Source organism: Dendropsophus ebraccatus, chromosome 9 (genome assembly GCF_027789765.1).
Source record: "Dendropsophus ebraccatus isolate aDenEbr1 chromosome 9, aDenEbr1.pat, whole genome shotgun sequence".
Classification (NCBI taxonomy): Eukaryota; Metazoa; Chordata; class Amphibia; order Anura; family Hylidae; genus Dendropsophus; species Dendropsophus ebraccatus.
The window spans coordinates 31,809,509-31,835,337 of NC_091462.1; the positions used below are offsets into that span (position 1 = coordinate 31,809,509).

The following is a 25,829-nucleotide window of genomic DNA, read 5'->3' on the forward strand; positions in this document are numbered from 1 at the left end:
CCAGAAAAACAGCTCTAAAATCTTGGCCAATCAGTGTCTCACTTATCTGTAATCAGTTATCCACTGCCTGTTGTCAGGGGAAGTCTGTCTCTAGTAACAGACAGAGCAAGTCAAACTACAGGACGTTGGGTTGGAGCTTAGCATTAGCTATGTGCAGGGGAGAGGGAGAGAGCCTGAGATACTCTAGGCTGTGTACCTGCAAACAAAGCCAGTCTATCTGCTGAAAATGATGCACACTGTTCCCCATAGGTCAATCAAGGCTTTCCTCTCATGTCTCAGGTCAAAAAGTTCCGAAGTTGAAAGCAGCTGCCTCTTGTGTAAATACCAGTGCACTTACTGCTTTATATCCAAAGTGCTGCAATATGACTCTCCTTTCCCATTCCTTTAGCTCATCAGAAGCAACAGTAGCAGATGAGTGCTTAGTGTGTTTAGTGTAACCCCCTCCATGCTGTCCTGCTGCTGTTTTGTTTTTTACTTTCTGTTCATGGCCATGTAATGGGTTCATATTATTCCTATCTTTAAAATATTGCTTATAGACTGCTTACCGCACATAATATACAGGTTCTTTATGGATCTCCCCATGCAGGGCCTGTTAATACCACTAAGGAAACATATGGATTTCTGCATTGCTGTCATGGTAGCAGCCACTGCTTATACAAGGATTAGTAGTAAATATTTTTTTTTTTTTTAAAAAGCAACTTCTGCATAATACATAGTGAGTGAGACTCCTAAATAGGTTTTCACATCTCAAAAAGTAATGTTATACCACTAGGATATTCCATCAGTTTTTGTGTGGTTAGGATTTGACTTCTACAACCTCACCGATTGAAGGACCTGAGGATGAAGGGCTGAAGCTCTATTACAGCCATTCCCTGCACAGTGGTGCTCCCAGTTACCTGCTGAGCGGGAAACTACGGCACAGCTCCATTCCAATGGATAGCGTTATTCTTCGGTTCCCTGCATAGAGAATAGCCAGCAATAACACTGTGTACAGAAAAAAGTCATGGCCAGCAACCATGTACAGGAACAAACTTTAAAGGGGCTGCAGTACTAAACCAAAACTAAATGTGCTTCTCATGCAGATGTAATAAGGATGAGATCACTTTTGGCCCTTGCCAAAATGTCTGGAGCATTCTCTGTCCTGTTGCATTGCAGGGTATTTAAATCCCACCCACCAGCACTTCAGCAATGTCAGCCCAATACAATGTGAGGATGCTCCTTTTTATAGTGACTTAAAGGGGAAGTTCAACCCCCCCCCCCCCCCCAAAAAAAAATAATAATAATAAAAAACTTTTAAATCAGCTGGTGCCAGAAAGTGCCAGAGATTTGTATTCTTTCCAGGCTGGAGAGCAGGAGAGGTTTTGGGGATTTGTTACTGCTCTGGACAGTTCCTAACATGGACAGAGGTGGCAGCAGAGAGCACTATTTCAGGCTGGAAAGAATACACCACTTCCTGCAGGACATACAGCAGCTGATAAATACTGAAAGACTTGAGATTTTTTTAATAGAAGTAAATTACAAATCTCTGGCACTTGCTGGTACCAGTTGATTTGAAAGAGACTACCCCTTTAAACGCTGGTTGCCTGGATTAAAAAGCCAATTTTCTGGGTTGGAGTTCCCAATTTATAAATCCTGCCATGCCAAAGAAGGGAGTAGCTAAAAAGAGTGGCTCTTCTTGTTTTGGAGGACCCAGCACATTCATGCCATGTAATACTCAATATCCCCTGTGGTGGTGCTGTAGGGAAATAGAACACCTATTATCAAACTCCTTAACAGATAACAGCAGATTGCATGGGGATTCCAGCAGTGAAACCCTCTAATGTCAGGAGACCCTTCTACCAAAAAGAGATTGTCCAAAGTTGAGAACCCCTTTAAGTTTTATATTTAAAGAGAACCTTTCGAACCTCAGGCAGCATGAAACAGTCACGGTCACCCTCCCTACAATGCAGAATGAGAAAATACAGTTTATAAGTTGGGAACTGGGTAAACAGTCAAGGAGGTGATGACACTCTACTGCTGTTCCACCCATACAGGTAGAGACCCATGCAAAATTGCCTCCCTTCAGAAAGAAGGGAGCTTGCTCTCTGGTGCCACCTATTGGAGGTGCAAGCCCTTGTAAGTCAATACTCAACCATTTAAAGAGCCTTGAAACATAACTGGGGTACAACAGTAACTCTGCAACAAGCAATCATATTAGAACCTTCTGGAATGAGTTTTATCACACCTACAGGATCCGCAGCAGATCCGCAGCAGATTTGATGGTGCAGATTTGATGTTGTGTTCAGTTATTTAAATGAAATCTACTGCGGATCTGCAGCAGAAAATAAGCTGTGAACGTACCCTAAGGGTGCGTTCACACGTACAGGATCTGCAGCAGATTTGAGGGCGCAGATTTGAAGCTGCAGATTCAAAGCAAATCAATTCTGGGTCATCAAATCTGCACCATCAAATCTGCTGCAGATCTGCTGCAGATCCTGTACGTGTGAACACACCCTTAGGCTATGTTCACACTACGTAAATCTACGGCCGTAGTTCTCGTCGCAGAACTACAGCCGTAGATTTGCGGGGTGGAACATAGCATTATTTGCTGTGGGATCCCAGCTGGAGCGTACACACATCGTTCCCATACGGCGCCGCAAACAACTGACAGGTCCATTATTTGCGTATGGAATTCAATGAATTCCGCCCGCAGAAGGACCTGTTAGTTCACACAGTGAAGCGAGCTGCTCTGGCAGCTCGCTTCACTCTGTGCTATGGGAAGCTATGATGCGGGCCTTAGGGTGCGTTCATACATACAGGATCTGCAGCAGATTTGATGGCGCAGATTTGAAGTTGCAGATTCCATGCAAAGTAACTCTGGGCCATGAAATCTGCTGCGGATCTGCTGCAGATCTGCTGCGGATCTGCTGCAGATTCAAATCTGCGCCATCAGATCTGCTGCAGATGCTGTATGTGTGAACACCCCCCTAAAGAACAACAAAAATGGACGTTTTTTGTCCTCACTTTCTGGCCTTTTTTCATCATTTTTGGAGTAGTACTATATACTGCCTTGTTTACTAATCTCACTTATATAACCTCCTCTTGCCTTCTCTTAGGCAGCCTTGCTTTATTGACTAAGTGGAGTAAAAGCATTGATTCCATTGCAAGTATTGGTTACTGTAATGCTTCTGTAATGACTTATTGATTTCTGTATTCAGGGAAAGCCTGCTTTATTGTTATCCTGAGCATAGTGTGGAGATTTGTCAAAATGAGTTCATGGGGAAAGAAGAGGACTTGCCCATAACAATCAATCTGTATCCCGACCAGTACTTTCTAAATGAATAGCAATATCACTCTGAATTTCCTCTTTTTCCTCCATTAGGCAGCGGCATTTGCAGCTCAAGAGGCAGCTCTTGGCTCTAGAGAGTTTAGTGGTGGAACTGGTTATGGCGGACTGTCTGAGAGTTCATCTGCAGCTTCAAAGTTAAGTTCAAAAAGTACCAAGTTAAGCTCGAAAAGTGCCAAAGAAAGAAGAAACCGAAGAAAGAAACGGCATCAAAGAGAGAAAGGAGATGGAGATGAAAAGGGCGATGATGAAAAGTTTCACAAATCCACATCAGAAAGCAACCTGAAAAAGTTCCTCTATGATGGAATTAGATTGACGAAGACCTCGTCACCCCATGAGGTACATTTTGACTCTTGTATTTTTGTAAACTTTTTCTTTGAATGGTCACCATGTGATTCTGTAAATTGTTTCATTTAGCTCTAAAGTCTTGGCCAGTAGGTGTCCCCTTACCTGCAGTTACCTGTTCACTGTTGTTATCAGGGGACTTCTGTCTCTAGAAACAGACGCAAGACAGAACACAAAAATGTGGGGTGGGGCTTAGCTTCTGCTGTGTGCAGGAGAGGAGGAGAGAGTCTGGGTTGTGTACCTGCTAACTATGTCCATTCTCAGGAACATCTATGTTTACCTGAAAGGTAAATCAAGGCTTCTCTCTCATCTCAGCAGTAGCCGTTTAGTGCTTTGTGCAACCCATTCCTTGCTGTGCTGCTTCAGATTACGTTTTGTTGAAATTTCCTTGTCACACTAAAGTAGTAGTCAACTACATTGGTTGGCAAGTACCTTGTTAAAACAGGGTTTGGCGTGACACCTTGTAGGACCTAATGCAAGTCTTTGGTGAACACTTGCTTTTCTTTAGCTATCATGAAGTATCATTTGGTAATAAACCCATTAAAGCGTATGTACCATCAGGAAAGCCGGTGCCGCTTTCCTTTTTTATTGTACTGCGGCCCGTTTCCTGTGCACACCGCTGGTCTATTGCCGAGCACCACCCCAGGCTGAAGCACTGGAGGCAGGGCGGACCACCCCCAGTGGAAGGGGCGGGAGTTTCATCCCACTGGGGAAACTTTATGCCCGGGTTATATGTCCACAATAGAGATGAGCGAACCGGGTTCGAGTCGATCCAAACCCAAACGTTCTGTATTTGATTAGCTGGGGCTGCTGAACTTGGATAAAGCTCTAAGGTTGTCTGGAAAACATGGATATAGTCATTGGTTGTATCCATGTTTTCCACATAGCCTTAGGGCTTTATCCAAGTTCAGCAGCCACCGCTAATCAAATGCCGAAAGTTCGGGTTCGGATCGACTCGAGCATGCTCCAGGTTCGCTCATCTCTAGTCTACAACTTGTATTTGTTACTTGATTATTTGGTTCTAGCAGACTTAATTTATTAATTGACATTTCTAATATTTTTTTTTTTCATTGTATAAAAGTCTCTGCTGGATGTCCGCAATGATGTCACGCCGAGGCGTAACAGCAGGACCAGCATGTTCAGCATGTTCCTAGGCCGTGGGAAGGATGTGGCATCGGAAAATGACTTTGCGGATGACGAACACAGCACATTCGAAGACAATGAGAGTAGACGAGGATCCTTGTTTGTACCTCACAGACAAAGACGGGGAAGCAACTTTAGTCAAACCAGCAAAGCATCAAGAACCATGCCAGTGCTTCCAGCGAACGGCAAGATGCACAGCACCGTCGACTGCAATGGAGTGGTCTCTCTGTTCGGTGGTCCGTCTGCTCCAACATCGCCTGCTGGACTACTACTGCCAGAGGTGATAATAGATAGACCAGCTTCTGACGACAATGTAAGGAAGTTTCAAATAGTTAAGGCATGGTAGCCTATGTAGAGTGCTTCCACCAGGAACAAATTATTTGGTTGGTCAAGCTTTGAATGTGACTGCTTTTTGCAAGGCCTATAATATACTAACTGCATATTTTATCAACCTTTAGACCTTACTATACACTAATCCTATGTTCAGCTAACAAGGTATGGTTCAACACATACTTTATTGCTATTTAGGGTACATCTAGGGTAGTGAGTATACTTTTGAGTAAATTAGTGGTATTAGTAAATTAGTGATTGAGTGGTGATTTTCTATCATGCACCACTCCTATCTCTATTGACACCATCTGTTGGGAGAGCCCCCATACTGATGGTCAAACCCACCACTCGCAGAGGATATAGCCGACTAAAATATAATATAATGTATATAAATATAATACAAACCTACAGATTATTAAACCAATAATGTTCTATGGTATTAGGCCCCGGTCTCCCATTGTAATTGATAGAAGGCAGGAGTCCGCGCGGAGGAGTTCCACCCGGAATCTTGGTACTGATTCCGTAGTGTGAACTGGTCCTTACAGAAAAACATTATGCAGAGAACATCACTGATTCTAGACTGATTGTTCAATTTCCAAATGTCAGGATGGTTTTCCACATGCATGGACACTCTTTCTTCCTCCATCGGGTGAATGGAGCCTTTGTTGCTTGTCAGACATACACTACAGTATGAATGCATCCTAATGTTCTGTTCACATCTGTATTGTTCAAAACACTATGCTGTGCCAAACATTCACATGATGGAGTCTGTTGGATTACCTTAAAGTGTCACTGTCGTTTATTTATTTATTTTTTTTTGCAGAAATCAATAGTACAGGCGATTTTAAGAAACTTTGTGATTGGGTTTATTAGCCAAAAAATGCATTTTTTTTTTTGTTTGTTAAAAGCAACCACTTAAAAATGCATCTATTAAACGGACTGCAAAAGAGGTAATCCAGGCTTAGCTAAACATGACTGCTTTACTCCGGAAACAGGGCTACTCTTTGTGCGCAGTTTGGGTGTGGGGTTTTCAGCTCAGTTCCATTGAAGTGAATGGAGTTGAGTTGTAATCCCACACACAACCTGAAGACAGGTGTGGTGCTGTTTTTGCACGAAAGTAGCTGTGTTTTTTTTCGAATCCTGGAGATCCCCATTTACCTAAGCCTAACAGTCTAACCTAATCTAATGCACACATAACACAGAACACATAAAATAGGTGACATAAAATATTCATAAATGTCATATTTCAAGCCTAAAAAACAATGCACATTCTGAAGGGAGATTGACCTCACAGAAAGAACGTTTTATCTACTATCACAACTGACATCTGCACATTTCCGGAGCCTCAGGATACAGGGTTTGTGGTTCATGGGTATTCTCTTATAAGAATATATACATATCTAAATCATATCAGGAAGTGTGTGACTAGATTTTTGTTTTAGTTAGCCTTAGCATTCTATTGAAATGTTTTCTTAGGAGTAATATATGATATCACCCATTACACCATTTTTCATTTAATTTAAATTAAGTGCAAATGAGTCCAGTGGGTTTGTCCACCTATAAATGAGTCTGTAGGGTGGAGCTTGTAGGCTGACTCCTTGATGGTTCGGGTCATTGTTACTAGCAGCACATCACAATGTATATAAAGGAAAGAAAAGGAGATGGATTCAGCAGACACCCCCTTTAAGAAAAGCATAAAATTCATAACAATGTAAGTTATTTAAAGGGATCTTCTAATGAAATTTATTTTAGGAAACATTTGATTAGTACTGAAGCCGAGATGGACTGCATGTTTTTACTTCAGTCAAGTTGCTCCACCCATCTCTGACATCAGCCTTGTCTTGTCTGACAAACTGGTAGTTGGGATAAACTGCCTAACAACCAGTTTCAAACACTTCCCTAGCAACCAGTCAGATCAGGCAGGTCTTCAGCTTAGAACAAATTGCCACTAAATTAAGGGCAGGCAAAAGGGCTTGACTGGTTTAAACAATAATTTTCTCTACCCCTAAAATATTACTAACATTTTATTAGTCGTAGAACCTACTTTGTCCCATATTGTGGTTTATTATGCCCTTCAGTACCAAGGTACAGAACCCCTCACCAGGGCCTTGAGTTGGAATCGATCATGGTACCTGACAACTGCACTGCCTGACAACGCTATAAAACAGGCCATAGCGTTAGGGCATTGTATTCCTAGCAACAAGCCATATTGTAGGAACCTGCAAAGCATTTACCATGTATTATATTAAACAAAATGGACTCTGACTGCCTAATTTCCTCGCTCATCACTGTCACCAATTTAAATTTTATAGCAATAAAATAAAATAAAACAATTTCCTGACATCTTTAGAAGTAATGGACACTGGTGACAGCCGATTTTTTAGACACTAAGATCATCATTTGATTCACCATCCCTCAGCTACTTGTGATGTAACTAAAGACTGGCATACTAGTACAGATAGCTGGCTGTCTACACTGTATGGAGGTTGTAGGTTCCTATTAAAACACTAATAAACTTTTATTTGTAATTTTACAGTAATTTTTGCAATTTTTTTGGCAAAAAAAAAGAAAAAAGTGCGGCATGCCATATTTTATGTTATAACTAGCTATCCAATGCGGCACTATAGAAAAAAAAAGCACCCGGAAAAAAAATTTGCTAGTGCATGCAGTAAGCAATGCAACTACGGACATAGAAGCCAGTTTAATAACTTTAATTTGAGATGGCAGATTAGCTACATTTAGTTGCTTGATGCATGATGCACCTATAGACAGACACCATTTAACCATCCCTAAAATCTTCTTTAGTAACTTTGTGTTTTTTCTCATAGGGTACAAACACAGAAAATGATTTACGGAAAAGAAGATTAAGTTCCTATCATGTTTCCATGGACTTACTGGAAGATCCCATATTGAGACAGCGAGCTTTGAGTATAGCTAGCAATCTCACCAACACGATGGAAGGTACTCTACTGTTTACATGAATAGGCAGTTTATGCATATATAGTGTACTTTAAGTATATGTGTTTATTGGGACTATGTTGGCTCTTTATTTCTTTTTTTTTAATTGGGATTATGTTGGCATTGTGTAGATTTGAGGTAAAGACATCTTTTAGGGATTCATGCATGATTTCTCTGTGCAGTAACCTGAAACCAGTAGACACATTATTTGTTATCTATGTCCTCGGGGGCTGGACATAAATGGGGGGCATATATCATTGCTGCGGCTTGAGCATACTCCAGGGAAAAGGCGCAGACTCACCCCTTCTCCCTGGAATATGTCTACCGTATCCCCCCGCTTGCCCGATGGGCAGGCAAAAGGGGCGCAGCAAGGCAAGGCTTCTTTATGTGCCTGATTTACCATGATTTACACCTGAAATCATGGTGGAAATCTACACCTGCTTAGGAGTACGATTTTCGCTCCACCCAAAAGTGCAGACTGGTCCAAATTCACTAAGAGAAATGCGCCTCTTAGTGCATCTGGCCGGGCATTTGGGGATGGGGCCTAATTTACAGTGTGCTTCAAACACAACCCTCCAAACCCCAAGTGTTTTGATTACAACCTTGTAGATGAGATGAGCAAACCTGCCAAAAGTTTGGGTTTGCATGGGGACTGCCTATGGCTGTATCCGTGTTTTCTAAGCAGTCCTCAGCTGCATCCACCTTCTTCTGGCAGCAGGATTCAAACGCCGATCATAACTGGGGCCCTTGTTTAGTCACCGCTCTCTGCCTATCAGCGCGCGTGGCCGATGATTGACAGGGAGAGGTGCCAGTAACTAGACATAGACAGGGAACTAGGGATGCTCCAAACCTGCCGAGGTTCGGGTTCGTACGAACCCAGACTCTCGGCAATGATTCCCGCTGTCTTAAACCTCCGTGGAGAGGGTGGATAAAGTGGGAAGACCGCCTGGAAAACTGGGATACAGCCTATGGCTGTGGCTGTATCCCGGTTTTCCAGGCGGTCCTCCCGCTGTATCCACCCTCTGCACGTAGGTTTAAGACAGCGGGAATCATTGCGAACCTCGGCAGGTTTGGACCATCCCTACAGGGAACCGCTCAGATGACTTCCTGCCGTGCACGGGGGGATTAAACGTAATTTTCTTGGGTATAAAACTACTGCTGCTGCAGACACCGCCAATACTAGCTGCTAGCTACACAGGAGCTTTATACAGTGCTGCAAGGAACCAAATAATCCCAATTCGGCTGATTGGTTTCCTTTAAGAGTCCAGTGGCTGGTCCTATCATTGAGTGACACTGCCCACTGGACTCCTAAAAATGTTTTCCATTTGAATATATATATGTATGTGCTCAACCTCATCTGCTCTAAAACATGATGCTGAGAGCTTAGATAGCATTATCATGGTGACAGGTCCCCTTTAAGGTGGTTTCCCATTCAGAATGGGTTATGGGTTTTCTTTTTCCTGGCACTTCTTCCAGCATTATTATTTGCAAAAAATTCAGTTGCTACAAGTGCACCTTTAGTACTTTTTTGACTCTATGGCATTAGTTTTAAACCACAGCACAGGCTTCAAATAGTATTTTGTTTGTTTGTTTTTGTTTCTTTATATATATATATATTTTTTTTCCTTAGGCTTTTCTTTTACACATGAAAATGCAGGTATTAATTACTTATAATCCCTATTTTTTTCATAAAATATATTACTCCACCATCTATATTTTATATTTTTTTTTTCTGGGAGAAATTGCCACCTTTTCTTTTCTTAACTGGTAGTTCACATTTGCTTTGTCTGTCTCAAAGATCTGCTGACAGAAGCCTCTTGTCATTCACATTGACTTACACAGTGTAGACGTGGAGATGCTAGATTGCCAATGCTGTAGGCAGATTATAGTGCTGGCCCTACAAAACTCTTGTCACTTTCTGTATACAGCTTTAATGTTAGGATGAGTGATGTTTTTAGTAGTATCCAGAGAGACTATTTTTTCCAGCTTTCTGTCCATTGAAAATCAATAGATTTTCCGAATACACTTAAGTATGATTATCCAGTTATAATTATCATTACAATTATCCAATCATCATTATATCAAATAATTAAACACCTGCATACTTTGTGCTTAAAGTGACACTGTCACCTCCTTTGTGCATTCTGACATCTCGACACAGGTGTAAAGGGTAAATTTAGTGGTTTTCATATCTTATTTCATATCATACGTCATGTTGTTTGTTAAAGTAAAAAGTGACCTTTTATCAACTGCAGATTGTATTAAGTGGGCGTTGCCTCACGGCATTAGCGCCACTTAGCTCCGCCCACAACGGCACTGTTGGCCCCGCCCCCTCGTCGGCCAGTGGGCATCAAGGGGGCGGGATCAATGTGCCGTTATGGGCGGGGCTAAGTGGTGCTAATACCGTGAGACCACACCCACTTAATACAATCTGCAGTTAATAAAAGGACACTTTTTACTTGAACAAACACCATGACGTATGATATGAAATAAGGTATGAAAAACGCTAAATTTTCCCTTTACACCTGTGTAGAGATGTTAGAATGCAAAAAGGAGGTGACAGTGTCACTTTAAGGGTCCATTTACACAGAAGGATTATCTGCCAAAGATTTGAAGCCAAAGCCAGGAATGGATTTGAAAAGAGGAGAAATCTCAGGCTGTCTTTTATGACCTGATCTCTGTTTATTGTCTGTTTCTGGCTTTGGCTTCAAATCTTTCTGTGTAAATGGATCCTAAGAGTCTAGCAGGTGTTCCACCACAGTGACTGACAGCTATTACTAGTTCCCTTTACGTCCTCAGCAGCAGCACAAATGGGGAAGATCCTATCTTCCTGCAATGGTAGGACAGATGGTACTAATAAAAGATTGATTAGGAGCCCTATAAGAAGGCCATACAGACCCCTCCTCCTTGTGTTTTTTTCTGTCCTCCTGTGGGACAGGTGGTAGGAGAGGGAAGCAGGCTCAGGCCTATGTTTGTGTCTGACTTTCCTTTCCAAAGATTCTTCCTTTCCACATGGTCGTGTGGAGAGGGGAAAATTTTATAGAAATGTTGTTTTTCCTGCTCTGCTGTATCAGAGAGGAGATTATTTACTTTTTAGTAGAGTTATCGCTCAGCTTCTCTGCTGTATGAAGCCGCTGTGTGAGGGAAGCCAGGAAGCTGCTGCAGTAAGTATCATGGTGCTGCCAGATCTGTGTCCTCACCTGGGCGGCTGCTGCAGTAAGTATCATGGTGCTGCCAGACCTGTGTCCTCACCTGGGTGGCTGCTAATTTTCTTGATACTTCAGCAAGGTAAGATATGCTGCTTTTTCTTTTGAGCTGGAAGCCTGGCCTGTGTGTCAGGAGGATTATTTGATATATATGTTGTATGATACTTTTACGCCTCAAATGTTTCGTTTCAATGTCTTTAATTTTTTTTTTAACATTGGTTGTGCAAGTCCTGTTAGACTGCTTCACTATATGAGTGACCTTAGACTGCTTCACTATATGAGTGACCTATGTAACTATAGTGTGTATACATGAACACAGCTTTAAAGCTGCTAGTTGGGTATTTAGTACACCTGCTGTCTCATTATTTTCTCCAGTACTGCTACAATGAAGCTATGAAACTGTGTATGTGTGTGAACACAGCCCTAGAGCTGCTAATTGTGTACACCTGTTGCCTCATTACTTTCTATAGTACTGCCATCAGATGATGCAGTGAAGCTATAAAACTGTGTGTGTGCACACAACCCTAGAGCTGCTAGTTGTGCAGTGTGCACACCTGCAGCCTGATTACTTTCTATAGTACTGCTACCAGATGATGCAGTAAAGCTCTGAAACTGTATGTGAACACAGCCCTAGAGCTGCTAATTGTGTACACCTGTTGCCTCATTACTTTCCATAGTACTGCCATCGGATGATGCAGTGAAGCTATAAAACTGTGTGTTTGTGTGTGCACACAACCCTAGAGCTGCTATTTGTGCATTGTGAACACCTGCTGCCTAAATTACTTTCTATAGTACTGCTACCACATGATGCAGTGAAATTGTGTGTGTGAACACAGCCTTAGAATTGTAGTTGTGTAATGTGTATACCTGCGGTCTGATTACTTTTCCAGTATTTCTATCAGATGATACAATGAAGCTATAAAACTGTGTATGAACACAGCCTTAGAGTTATTGTGTAGTGGTAGATACACCTCCTGTCTAATAACTTTCACTAATACTGCTAACAGATGACGCAGTCACCCTATGGAGCGTCTGTGTGCTACTCCAGTGCTGCCATTTAAGAATGAAGTGAAGCTACTGTGTGTGAACACGACCTTAGAATTGTTAGTTGTATACTATACACCTGCTGTCTATTTACTTTCACTATACTGCTATCAGATGATACAGTGATCATGTGGACCTTCTGTGTGCTAACATTTAAGAATGCAGTGAAGCTACTGTGTGTGAACACTGCCTTAGAATTTAGTTGTGTACTATGTACACCTGCTGGTTAATTACCTTCGCTAATACTGCTATCAGATGATGGTTATCATGTGGACCTTCTGTGTGCTGCTATTTAAGAATGCAGTGAAGTTATAAAGCCACTGTGTGTGAACATTGCCTTAGAATTGTAGTGTATTGTGTAACACCTGCTGTCTGATTTCTTTCACTATACTGCTATCAGATGATGCAGTGCCCTGTGAAGCTGCTGTGTGTGAACACAGCCTTAGAGTTGCTAATTGTGTACTGATCTATCTAATTACTTCCCTAATACTGCTATCAGATTATATAGTGACCGTATGGAGCTATGTGTGTGAGCAGATGCTTAGAGCTGCTGGATGTGTACTGGATACACCTGCTATCTGATTACTTTCCATAATACAGCCATCAGATGATGCAGTGATTCTATGGAGTTTTTTTGCGCTGCTCCAGTGCTGCTATTTAAGAATGCAGTAAAGCTACTGTGTGTGAACATGGCCTTAGGATTGTAGACATGTACATCTGTGTACTATCTGATTAGTACTGTTATCAGATAATGCAGTGACCTATGAAGCTACATGCTTAGAGATGCTGGATGTGTACTGTGTATACCTGCAGTCTAATTACTCTGTAATACTGTGTACACCTGCTGTCTAGTTACACTCTGTAATACTGATATCAGATGATGCAGTGACCCTATGGAGCTTCTGTGTACTGAAGGATGCAGTAAAGCTATGAAGCTGCTATGTGTGAACACCGCCTTAGGATTGCTGGTTGCATATTCAGTGCACCTGTGTGTCTGATTCCAGGCACTCTGCACTAGTCTGTTAGTCGGCCGGTCAGTCTGGCACAACTTCCATCCTTGGATGTAGCAGGATTCTGGTAACAGAACTTCTGGAGGCGTACAGATCCTGCAAGATTCCACTTTCAGGTGGCAGGGAATTCATTTGTAGATTGCAACTTTTTCTCAGAGACAATGACTGCTTAAGATTTTACATCTGAATGATAATCTACAGGCTGAACTGGATGGAGTCCGAGGTCATGGCTCCTTCAGACGCACAAAGACCTTGTTCAGAAAATAATAATAATAATAATAATAATAATAATAATAATTAATGAATAAAATAAATGTCTATATTACTATAGCTGAGCAGTATACTTGGCTGCCCGATCCCCACGGTTTGGAGACTGGTCCTTTGTTGTAAGGGGGCAGATGTTCACTCCAATATAAAGAGAGTTGGATCTGTATTGGACATTCTCATGAAAGTTCTTTTTTTCTTATGATCAGGTCCATTATCTGCCCCAGTCTAATAAGAAGAGAAGGAACTTCTACTTTTGTTCCCCATTCCGTAGGAATTCTAGTACGGAAGGTAAAGGAAAGAATCCTGCACAAGAAGGACCAGATGTCTCGGAGGCCTTGGGGATGGGAACAAGAACTTGTGACTACGTCTTTTCTGATAATTTATTTCCATAATGAGAGAGGTCTGTACCAGTGTTATATAATAGGAAAGGCTACCATATTGAATTTTGATCTGTGGGTCCCTCCTAGAGCGATGTTATCTGACCGTGTATACCTGTATGTGGCCTCCTCTGAGGAAGGTGCTGTATGTAGGATCTATGATCTGTGAGTCCCTCCTAGAGGTATGTTATCTGACCGTGTATACCTGTTTACAGCCTCCTCTGAGGAAGGTGCTGTATGTGGGATCTATGATCTGTAGGTCCCTCCTAGAAGAAGGATGTTATGTGACCAGGTATACCTGCATGTACCTGTATACGGCCTTCTCTGAGAAGGCGGTTGTATGGAGGATTTATGCTCTAGTTCCCTCCTAGAAGAAGGACGTTATCTGGCCATGTATACCCACATGTACCTGTCTACAGACAAAAGCTGCATATTCCTTTACATCAAGACCCTTTGTACAAGGCAATTGGAATTCTTTTCAATTTACAGCCCTTCTGTCTGGAATCATCTTGGCTCCATCTACAGTCACCAAGGTGATGTCTATTGTACTTTGACTGTCTGAGAAAATTGAAGCTCATCATTGTTTCTGGCATGGGACAATTCCTAGGGAGGAGAATAGATCCCCAGTCTGTGACTTTCTTCCTCCAGAGAGATTACAGAAGTTGACACAAGTCTGGGTTCTCGGCACTCCCCAGTTGCTGTCACTTCATCTGATACCCTTGGGTCTTATGTCTACACTGGAAATAACACCCAGAGACAAGGATAGCTTTCCCTGCTCAATGGCAACAGTCTCCCAATAAAGTGGGTAGAGAAAACCATTGATGTATCAAGCACACAGTGGGGCGCTTGTATGCAGGAGCAACGAGCAAAGGAGCCTTAATCCCCATTAGAGATGTTGCTGGCATCCAACATATGAAGGGAATACTAGTCCACTCCAGCACATCAATCTATGGAAAGCTATCAGTATAAGATCAAAACCGCATCTAGGATGGCGCATATAGATCTTTTTAGGGGCACTAAATCAGTAGCATTACTACTGGAGGCAGGGGCATTTTGTCTGCTGGCAATCTATGCTGCGATGTAATCCTGTCTGAAGAACGGTCTCTGGACCAGAAGCTTTCTGGTAAATCGCATGGAGAATAGACCTATTCCTATTGAAGGTTCAAATTGGAAAACCTTTTTTCCTCACTCCTAAAAAGCCCAGAGTCTTGCAGAATCTGAGACAAGGTTGGGCCTTGGTCAGCCTCATTTGCCCCTATTGACCCAAGAGGGCATGGTTCACAATGGTGAGCCCCCTGCCTAACAATCTTCTGGGAACTCTCCCAGTCTCCCCAGCTACTGACACAGAGTAGCAGAGATTATTTCCAGCGTCCCTGCCAGGTGTGGGCAGAGTCTAAAAATCTTGCAAGTAGCAAGTCTCTGGTTTCATGATGGCCTCTTATTATCTAAAAGCATGGCGCTAATTCCATAGGAATAATCTGGAGGCTTCTGTATACCCTCAGTTAATAACTCAAGAGGGCAGGCTTGTCCGAAGCTTGACTGCCGTCAACAAGGTGGGAATTGATATGCTGTCAAAGTGGTGACCACTCTTCTGCAGTCCAGAGCCACAACTGCCTACAGAACCTACCTGAAGGTAAAGAAGATGTTTGAAGCCTGGTGGGTGAAAGTCTCTTCCACATCTCCATTGTTACAATCCATTACTCCTGCCAACACGGGAGAGAAGGAGCTTCATCCCTTAGATGTGGGAAGGGCTTGGAGCATGTATATTGAACGGGCAAACTCCTTCAGGAAATCTAACCACTTGTTTTTATCCTTTGCAGGGAAAAACAAAGGATGCGAGTCATCCAAAGCTTCTCTGTCCAGATGGATAAGGGAAGTCATCTCCATATGCTACCAAGAAGCTGGATTACAGGTACCTGGTGCAATCAAGGCATATTCAACGAGGGCAATATCATCCACATGGGCTGAAAAAAGATCTGTACCCTTGGAACAAATATGCAGGACTGCTTCATGGTCGTCCGTCATTACCTTTGTCAAGCACTATAGACTAGATATTCACGAGTCAACCAGTTTTTGGCTCAGCCATTCTGTCTTCTGTAATGTAATGGCCCTCCCTAGTCTGTTTTCATAGCTTGCTATATCCCCATTTGTGCTGCTGCTGAGGACGTAAAGGGAAAGGATAATTTTTTACTCACCGTAAATTTTCTTTCCTGTAGTCCGAAGCAGCAGCACAGACTTCCCGCCCTGATTTAAACAAACTATTTATGCAGCATACCTTGATTGTTTTAATGCCTTATTAACTAAGATTTTACTATGAATTTTAATTTATTTATTTTTTTGTCGTTAGAATTGACACAAGGAGGAGGGGTCTGTATGGCCTTCTTATAGGGCTCCTAATCAATCTTTTATTAGTACCATCTGTCCTACCATTGCAGGAAGATAGGATCTTCCCCATTTGTGCTGCTGCTTCGGACTACAGGAAAGAAAATTTACGGTGAGTAAAAAATTATCCTATGTATACATATACAGACAATCTGTCAATTATTCATTGAGACCTCCCACTGGACTCCTAAGCTGGGCAAGGATTTCAATTGCATGTTAGAATTTTTATTTAGGAATAAAGTGTGTTATCTTCTTGACTTTGCGTTTTGTTCACCTTCGCAGAGCTAGATACTGTAGTGGGACCAATAATGTGGTTGTCCCGTAAGACAAATATCTTGTTAAAAGGAGTCAGGCTGGCTAAAGAAAAAAGAAAAAAAGTTACTCGCCTCCCTAATTTCCCATTCTTGCTGTTTATGAAGAGTCCCTGCCTATAAGAGTTATCTCACCTCCCTGATTCACTGCTGCAGCTGTTTCAAAACTTACCGGTCCCTGATGATCCTGGTCTCATTTCAACACACAGAAAATGCTCACTTAGCCAATCAGGGGGTGCTGCAGTTACCTCCTGTGTGTAGTGATGGAAACAGGAAGTGTAGATCAGCAGGGACTAGCTAGTGTTGGAACCGCAGCAAGGGTGGATCTGGAGGGTGAGTAACTCTAATTATTTCTTTTTAAGGCTGTTGTTTAAAATATTTTTAAAAACCCGTCTGGATATGTTAGATTAACCCTTCAGAGTGAGGACGAGGAGATTTAAGTGCTAATACTTCATAGAGTTACTTACTATTCTAATTGTCTAGCCAATCACAGTACAGTACAACACTTAGTCCATATTACTATACGATGACAATGTGATGGTGAAAGTGTACTGGACAGGCCTACTTTATATTGGGGATGTATTACACAGTACACTAATATAAATGTCATGTGAGAGAGGGGTGGGGTGGGGGTGGGGGCTACTGTACAGGGTTTGCAAAGTGTTCCGTGAGCAGAAAAGCAGGAGATAACAGCAAGAATTAATGAGTTACCCTGAGCCGCAAGGGATAGCTGCCCTGGGCATTATGGGTGGTGAAAGATCAGAGGGAAGCCTTGGTTTTCATTCTAAAACCAGTGTGGGTACACAGCCCAGGTTCTCCCCATCTGCACATAGCAGATGCTAAACCTGACCTTTATTCACTGTATTTTGACCTGGGTCTCTCTGTTACCAGAGACAGAAATCCCCTGGTAACAAGCAGTGGACAGCAGATTGCAAAGAAGATAGATACCTAGGGGAGATTTATAAAAAGCTGCACTCCTGGCGTACTCTAGATGGATGGTGTATATTTACCCCTTTTCCCTAGTGTACGCCAGCCATATTCCCCACTAGCCCCATTGGCGGGTGGGGGCAGAGGAAAAGGCAGGGAAGAGGTGTGGCCTCCCTCAGTGCCAGATTTACCATGATTTATGCCTAAATCTTGGCAGAAATCTGCACCTGTTCAGGAGATTAGGCCCCTGTTAGGCAGGTCAGGCCGATTTAGTGAATCCGGCGGGTAATTTGGGGCAGGCCTAAGTTAAGACTTGTGTACGAGTATGCTGGTCTTCTTAAATGTCCTTCCTAGTGGCCAAGACTTTAGGACTATATTTTTAGTAAAGGAAGGGATTTACCAATTATGTTCAGAATCACTTTGGCTATCACATGGAGGGAAGTTGTTTGAAAGGACACTGATTTAAACATTTAAACAAATACTAACCTCAGGTTAGAAGACTCTAATCTGCTGTGATTTTTCCGTACGGCCAGGGATGCTGAGAATGAAGGTAATTGTCTTACTTTCATCCTTTTATGATTTGGGTAAATCTTTAATCAATATGTAAATTAGGTAAATTTATGTAAGCTTTGTTGCATTAGGGAGAAGCTACCCCCTCAATACACCAATCCGCCCCTCTGAACCATCCCTCCATGCATAAATATTGAGGTTGTCCTTTGCAGTGACCCCAGTGCTTATCACTGAAGAATGCTGGAGAATTTAGGAGAATTTATATATGCCTATTGTAATTTAACTTTTTTTCTTTTGGTTTGTCTTTCTGCATTATACAGAGTTGGAAGAATCCAGGCAAAAATGTCCACCTTGTTGGAACAAATTTGCCAACACGTATTTGATATGGGACTGCTGTGATGCGTGGCTGAAAATAAAGCATGTACTCAACGTAATCGTGATGGACCCATTTGTCGACCTTGCGATTACAATCTGCATTGTTCTAAACACGTTATTTATGGCCATGGAGCATTATCCAATTACTAACGAATTTAGTAATGTTCTGGTTGTTGGAAATCTGGTAAGTTCTTCTGTTAATGAACATGACCTGATAAAGTTTTTTGTGTAATTTTCTATTCTTTCGAGACGTATAATGTAACCACCGTGATGTACCTTAGATGTTCACTATTATGTAACTCCAATTCTCAGTTTGTGATTGAATGGAGATCAGATCAGCCTCATTATGGGTCAGGATTCAGCCAGAGAGAAGGTAGATGTCATCTCCAGCTATGAAGTGTAAAACTTTATCTTGATATTAGAACGGTTGGCATAGAAACAAGATGAGGATTTCACAAGGGTATTCTCATTTCAAAGAATGGGAAAAGTAATAAAAAAGACAAGTCTTTTAGTACTATTCAACAAAACAGTGGTAAAAATGTAAGGTAATAAAAACATCTTGGTTTATTTGACCTTAGACTTGCTTTATCTATTACTATATCTCAAATAAAATCTTAAATTTTAATGATTAAGTAAGGCTTTGGAATACACATAAAGGTATAATAATTCTGGCCTAAGTTTTGCTGTGTAGATTGGGACAAGGTCGGCAGAGTCATCTCATAATCAATGGTAATAGATAGAAACTCTGTTGTATTGCTAGAGGACAGAACATTAACACTATACCCTTCACACAGAGATGAGGCTGTGTGTCATCACATCACATAAATGAAAGATCTTTCTTGGCCGAACAATCCTTTGTCTGACTAGCGTCTAAAAATTTCTAACACATTTTGGACGATAACATTCTAGTCATCATTTGGCTACAGCTAGAGATGACCGAATTCACAGTAATAACGAAGCGAAGCACTTCAATATCTTTCCCAGGACTGGATCCAGCTTTCCCCAGCATCCAGGGAGGAGTGGCACGTAGCGGCAGTCAGTTAAATGGAAGCAGGCTGATGAGCGTATTTTAGAGATGACGAAGTGCTTTGTTTTATTATTAGGCTATGTTTACACTACCTAGTGGACCGATGGCATCAACGGCCATACTTTTAGGCAGTGTGAACATAGCCTTACTGTGAATTTGCTTATTTCTTGCTAAATCGATCATTTGGTCCATTTCAGTCAACGTGTGGTAGCTTTTTTTTTTTTTTTAAATGTCGACTTTATCAACTCTAAGGGTGCCGCCTTTAGGGAGTATTCTACATTTCTTTCTAGAGACTGTCTTAAAGGGAACCTGTCACCAAGACAATGCTATCTAATCTATCACCATCATGTTATAAAGCAGGAGGAGCTGAGCAGATTGATATATATCAATTCAGTATAACTTGTAACATGTTGATTGAAATCCCTGCTCATTCTGTGGTAAGGAGTCCAGTCGGCGGTGTCACTCAATGGACTGGACTCTTTAGCATGGAAACATCAGAGATTTCAATCAATAAATTACAGGTTATACTGAATCCTTTCCCATAAAGATATATATCAATCCGCTGAGCTCCTTCTGCTCTATAACATGATGCCGATAGCTAAGATAGCATTTTCATGGTGACGGGTTCCCTTTAAGGTGCTTATACACATTACACAATTGTTTTAGCCAACCAGTAACATACCATTATCTGGAAAGAAATCAGCCATGTGTAAAATATTTGTGGAAAGATGAAAAATCATTTGTCCTTTGGCCGAAGAGTGTGAATGAGAAATGTTCCCACTGACTAGAATATTGTGGTGCCCAGGGGGCTTTATCTTCCTTCCCCTTCAGAGAAGAAACAATGATCTCCCAGCCTGGACTGGTTTACAGCCCATTTGCTTTACGGACCAAGAAACAGACTATGAAAACAAATATATTTAGGAGGCATTTTTTAATTTATTTTTGTTTTATACATAATAATTTTTTGTATTTATGCCCAGTATACTAGTTAGGCCATTGGCTTCTACATTATCTAGGTTTGTGCAGTGTCTAGATTTCGGCTCAGCACGCGCTGCACAGGTTTGTGACAATTGATTCATTTTTTGCAGACCTTAGGCAAATAATTGCAAAGCGTGTTTTAATTCACCAATGAATATGAGAGAACAAACATTGATTCATTGGTTTATCAAGCTGCCAGTGCTGCAGTAACATTGGGTTCAGTGCACTGTTCCCTCGGCTGAAGCTCTGACTCGCAGAATACGCACTGCTGAGCTGGCACAATTGAAGAAGTGCAGGCGTCTCTTATTGAACGGAGTCACTTGCAGCATATCTAATAAAGGCCTAATTTACATTGAAATGGGAAGCCTGTACATCACATCGGTTCATTGTGTTGACATGCCTAGGCTGAGGTGTTCTAGTATTGGGCTTGTGCATCTATTTTGTATAAAGAAACAATGCATTTTTGTTCAGTGAGCAATGAAAATGTTAACTTTATTTTGGACTACTCTTTATACTTTTTAAATTATGACTTAAAGCGACTCTATAGCCACAATCTTCCCCCCCACCACCAAATCCCTGGTACAGTCACATAGCTGCTTTTAATCCAAGATCTGTCCTGGGGTCGGTTCGGCAGGTGATGCAGTTATTGTCCTAAAAAAACAACTTTTAAACTTGCAGCCCTGTGTCACATTGGCATGGCCTAGAGTGTCTGTGCCCTAGGTCTGCACCGTCTCTCCGTCCCTCCTCCCTGCCCTCTTCACCATTAGGAACACCCCAGGCAGGATTTCTCCTATTCATCACTTGTCTGAACACTGCACATGGGCCCTAATGATCCAACACATATGCAGTGTTTAGACAGGTAATGATTAGGAGAAATCCTGCCTGGGGCATTCCCAATGGTGAAAAGGGCAGGGAGGAGGGACAGAGAGTCGGTGCAAGCAGTTTGACACAGGGCTGCTAATTTAAAAGTTGTTTTTTTAAGACAATAACTGCATCACCTGCCGAACGGACACCAGGACAGATTTTGTATTAGAAGCAGCTATCCGACGGTGCAAGTGGTTTGGGGTAGATTGTGGGTACAGAGTCGCTTTAAAGTCCTATTAGACTAAAAGAGTTGTCGGCCACTAGGGCAACAAATAACCGAGATTAGCACAATCAGCACAAAAAATCAAGCTGCCAAGCTGCATGAATGATCCAGAGTGCAAACAAGCAGCCCATGTCTCTCCAGTACTCCAGCAGCCAACTGTATGTTCAGGCCCTGCGTCCCGGTGGCCAGAGACAGCCGGAGGCTGAAGGACTGGTGACATGTCGGATCACAAGCAGCACGGATGGTACGTATACACTGCTTGTGATCTGTAAACTGACAGCACAGGTATATACATATCCTATATACATATATACATATTCCCTTCATTTTTAGCGGTCACACATTACCCTGTATACACAAAAAGATGTGCGGCTAATTACAATGAATTTTAAAGCAGACTCAAAAGACACTATTAGCTGAGGATAGGATGTTTTCCCCTTTTCCCCTTCCCCTTCCCTGATCGATGTCACGTTTACACTGGCCGTATATCGTTTCTAACAATGCTGCTGGCCTATAATTGCCCCGTGTAAAAGGCCCCCTTTTTGTACATGCAACAAAATATTAAAATAACATCCATATTAAACCCATTGATTGACCTCCTAGAGCGATCTGTATACTGTATATCACATACTCTAATATGGATATGTGCAAGTGTGTAGCCATTGTGGTTGTAGAGGTTGTAATTGTATCTTGGCTCTAGTTCCTTTTGCCACATCAGAATAGAGTGGTAATAATACGACTGCTGGACCTTAGTGCAGTGTTTATAGCAGATCTCTATTTACCATGTGACAAACTGAGAAGCTACCGCCAATAAGCAGCAGAAAGCATGCCCTTAGAGGAGAGCTACTATGCATACTTTTTACCCCATGGAACATGGAATGGTCTCCAGGATCCTCTAGGATCTCCTCAAGGAGAAAAACTACTACTTTAGTCTTATATTACACCACTGTGTGGCAGAGGGTGATTTGGGCTCCTATAGTTACATCCCTGAATACAAAAAATGGGGTTGAAATCTATGGAGGAATTTTAGGTATTCTTGCATCTTGATCTCTCTGCTCCCATTGAGCTTAAAGTGACTCTGTACTCACAATCTGACCCCGCCCCACCCCCAAACCGTTTGTACATTTGGATAGCTGCTTTTAATCCAAGATCTGTCCTGGGGTTTGTTCGGCAGGTGATGCAGTTATTGTCCTAAAAAACAACTTTTAAACTTGCAGCTCTGTGTCAAATTGGCGTGGCCTAGAGTACCCATGCCCTAGGATTCTGACGCCCATCTGTCCCTCCTCGACGCCCTCTTCACCATTTTTCCTATTCATCACCTGTCAGAACACTGCACAGGTGCCTTAATGATCCAGCTCATGTGCAGTGTTCACACAGGTGATGAATAGGAGAAAATTAGGGATGGTCTGAACCTGCCGAGGTTCGGGTTCGTATGAACCCGAACGCTCGGCATCAGATACCCGCTGTCTGCCCGCTCCATGCAGCGGGTGGATACAGCAGGAGGACCACCTGGAAAACTGGGATACAGCCTATGGTTATGGCTGTATCCCAGTTTTCCAGGTGGTCCTCCCGCTGTATCCACCCTCTCCACGGAGAGGGCAGACAGCGGGAATCATTTCCGAGGGTTCGGGTTCGTACCAACCCGACCCGAACCAGGTTCGGACCATCCCTAGAGAAAATGTTCCTGGGGCATTCCTAATGATGAGGAGGGCAGGGATGAGGGACGGAGGGGTGTTGCAATCCTAGGACATGGGTAATCTAGGACACACCAATTTTACACAGGGCTGCAAGTTTAAAAGTTGTTTTTTAGCACAATAACTGCATCACCGAAGGCAGCTATTCAAAGGTACAAGTGGTTTGGGGGGGGGTCATATTGTGAGTACAGAGTCGCTTTAAAGGGTTCATCCAGCTTTACGAAACTATCCTGACTTTGGTGACTGTTGCTTATGTAAGGTTATTGTATAAGTAGCACGCGTGTTTCTGGTAGGAAGCGTACCTCACCGCTGTACCTGCCTCCTTTTGTGGAGTCTCTTCACAAGATACATTACATTGAAAGCATAGAATACATGCACAGTGGATGATTGTGTTTGTTATAGTTATGAAATTATTTACCTGATATTCAGTGAAATCCTTTTCAGAAGAATAAACCAACAACAAGAAAAACCATAGTTAATCAAATAAAGAAAGATATCACCACAATATTTTGACCCAAACTCTTTTTGCTTTATTAATTCATAAATCCCCAAATCATCTCATAAAAACAACATATACACTAAGGACATTTAAAAACAGGGTGCAGGGGACCATACCATAATACAAACCAGATCACATATCGGTACTCACATGGGGGGAAACAAGAAATATACAAGAAATAGGACTCCAATATAAATAAGTAGTCCTCTCCATTATACGCATGAGCCCAGTAGTCCTGGATATTCATGAGAAGCAGAAAATTCCACCCATTAGCTGCTGATTGGCAGTTATCTAGCCATGCTATGTATAGGCAGTAAACTAACAATCAGCAGCTGGAGGGCGGGGGGAGGGGTATGGCAAGAATCCTATTCTCCTACATATTAGGAGAACAGCTGAACAAAATGATATAAGTTTCTGTTTAGCATTTATTTAACTAGTTTATACTGCTCTCATTTAAAACAGCATAAACCTAGTGATAGATTCCCTTTAAACGGACATCACTATATATGTACAGTATATCCTATATACATATCTGTGTTGTCAGTCTCCCTGCACATATGATACAAGGACCGTTTACACAGCCTGGGCCACTTGATTTGTTGTGCTGTGTAAAGGCCCTGCAAACTAGCACTGATCTTGCTGATTGTCATTTGTTTGCGCCCACCCCCCACCCCCCGGGCACCCTGGAAACGCTGTCCCCATCAATATTAGATCATTGTTTTCTGACTCCTCGCACCTCCACCGATCAGCTGTTTAAGGAGGCTGCAACACAGGTGAAGGAGCCACAGCTCTGATTAGCCTGATTAGAGTAATATTATGTGATTACAAACGTCTATATCCCCTTTAAGCCCTGATAGCCGCTGCCTGTGCATTTTGAAATGATCAGCTATAGGCTGCAATAATACAGATTTCCTCTGCATTGCACGTGTGGCACTCGATGAGCGTTGTTTTATAGGATATGACCCTGTTTATTTCTGGAGCTGTATCAGGATGGCAGAGGTCACCTTTAATTATGACATGTAAAAAGGCATAAAGTGCTTATATGGCAGATCTTCGAGGGCTTTTGGAAAGCAGATGCCCTGCAAAGAGAAATGTCAGCAAAGTACAAATCCTTGTATTGTAAGCAAAGACTATTCTTCCTAAATACCAGATATCATTTTTATCTACATGGAATGATCTTATTGTTACAGTGCAGCGAGGATTATTTGGCTCTGTGCATATAAGACTGCTCACATGTGCATTGGCAGAAAGGATAGTGCTGCATGCAGGACAGACCCCATTAGTCAGTGGGGGTCTATAAGATGCTCTGGGAAGAGGGCAGAAGAACACTGGGTGCGTGAAGAGGTAATGTATGCCAGTTTAGGGCAAGGGCAGCAGAATGGTGCTTGTTTACATTATTGATCGGGCCCTCATCTGTCCGTCTAATAGCACCCTAAGGTATAAGAAAGGTGATCTAGAATAGTTTTTTTTCATGGGGTATATACTGACTAAAACAGTCAGGTCACAAGAGTTTTCCTTAAAGAAATATTTGAATATTTGAACAGCCTGGTGACCAGGCAGTGCGAGGCTATGCTCCCACTAAGTAATATCAGGGAAAGCGGACATTTTGTTAAATAGACGTCCACTAATAATGATCACGATCATTATTGACGTACGTACAGTATGTTACAAGATGACTGCCTTCCCCAATATTATTACAAAGTGGAAACATAGCCCTACACCAGTATTCTGTCTCCTTTGTTATCACAGTCACTGGGAATCTTTGATGTTGGATGCCCAATGATAATAAATATGACTATATATAAACTGTTCAAAGATGTTATATTTTATACATTGAACCATATCCATTATTATTATTGAGTAAGGTTTAGACAAACCCTTTGTTAGAAGAATCCCGTAAAGATAAACTGATGACAAGGAGTCCTACTACTGGGAGCCCCAGGGGTCAAATGCAATCTGTAGGGCAGACAGTGATGTTGTGAATCTGCGTCCCTTAGCATGCTGGGAGTTATTTTATGACACATCAACCTTTTC

At 42.1% G+C, this 25,829-nt stretch overlaps 1 protein-coding gene across 8 annotated transcripts in view; it reads left to right on the forward strand.

Moving 5' to 3' along the window:
- The window catches only part of LOC138800825 (sodium channel protein type 2 subunit alpha-like), a 118,768-nt gene that overhangs the window by 28,919 nt on the left and 64,020 nt on the right, over nt 1–25,829 (forward strand). For 4 of the 8 annotated variants that reach the window (XM_069982879.1, XM_069982877.1, XM_069982878.1 and 1 more), the window contains exons 10-13: nt 3,362–3,664; nt 4,752–5,126; nt 7,972–8,104; nt 18,456–18,694. In XM_069982879.1, the coding sequence (XP_069838980.1) occupies nt 3,362–3,664; nt 4,752–5,126; nt 7,972–8,104; nt 18,456–18,694 (1,050 nt within the window). Of the gene's footprint in view, nt 1–3,361; nt 3,665–4,751; nt 5,127–5,168; nt 5,170–7,971; nt 8,105–18,455; nt 18,695–25,829 lie in introns of all 8 variants that reach the window. The other 4 variants (XM_069982881.1, XM_069982880.1, XM_069982883.1 and 1 more) reach the window with 2 other exon arrangements.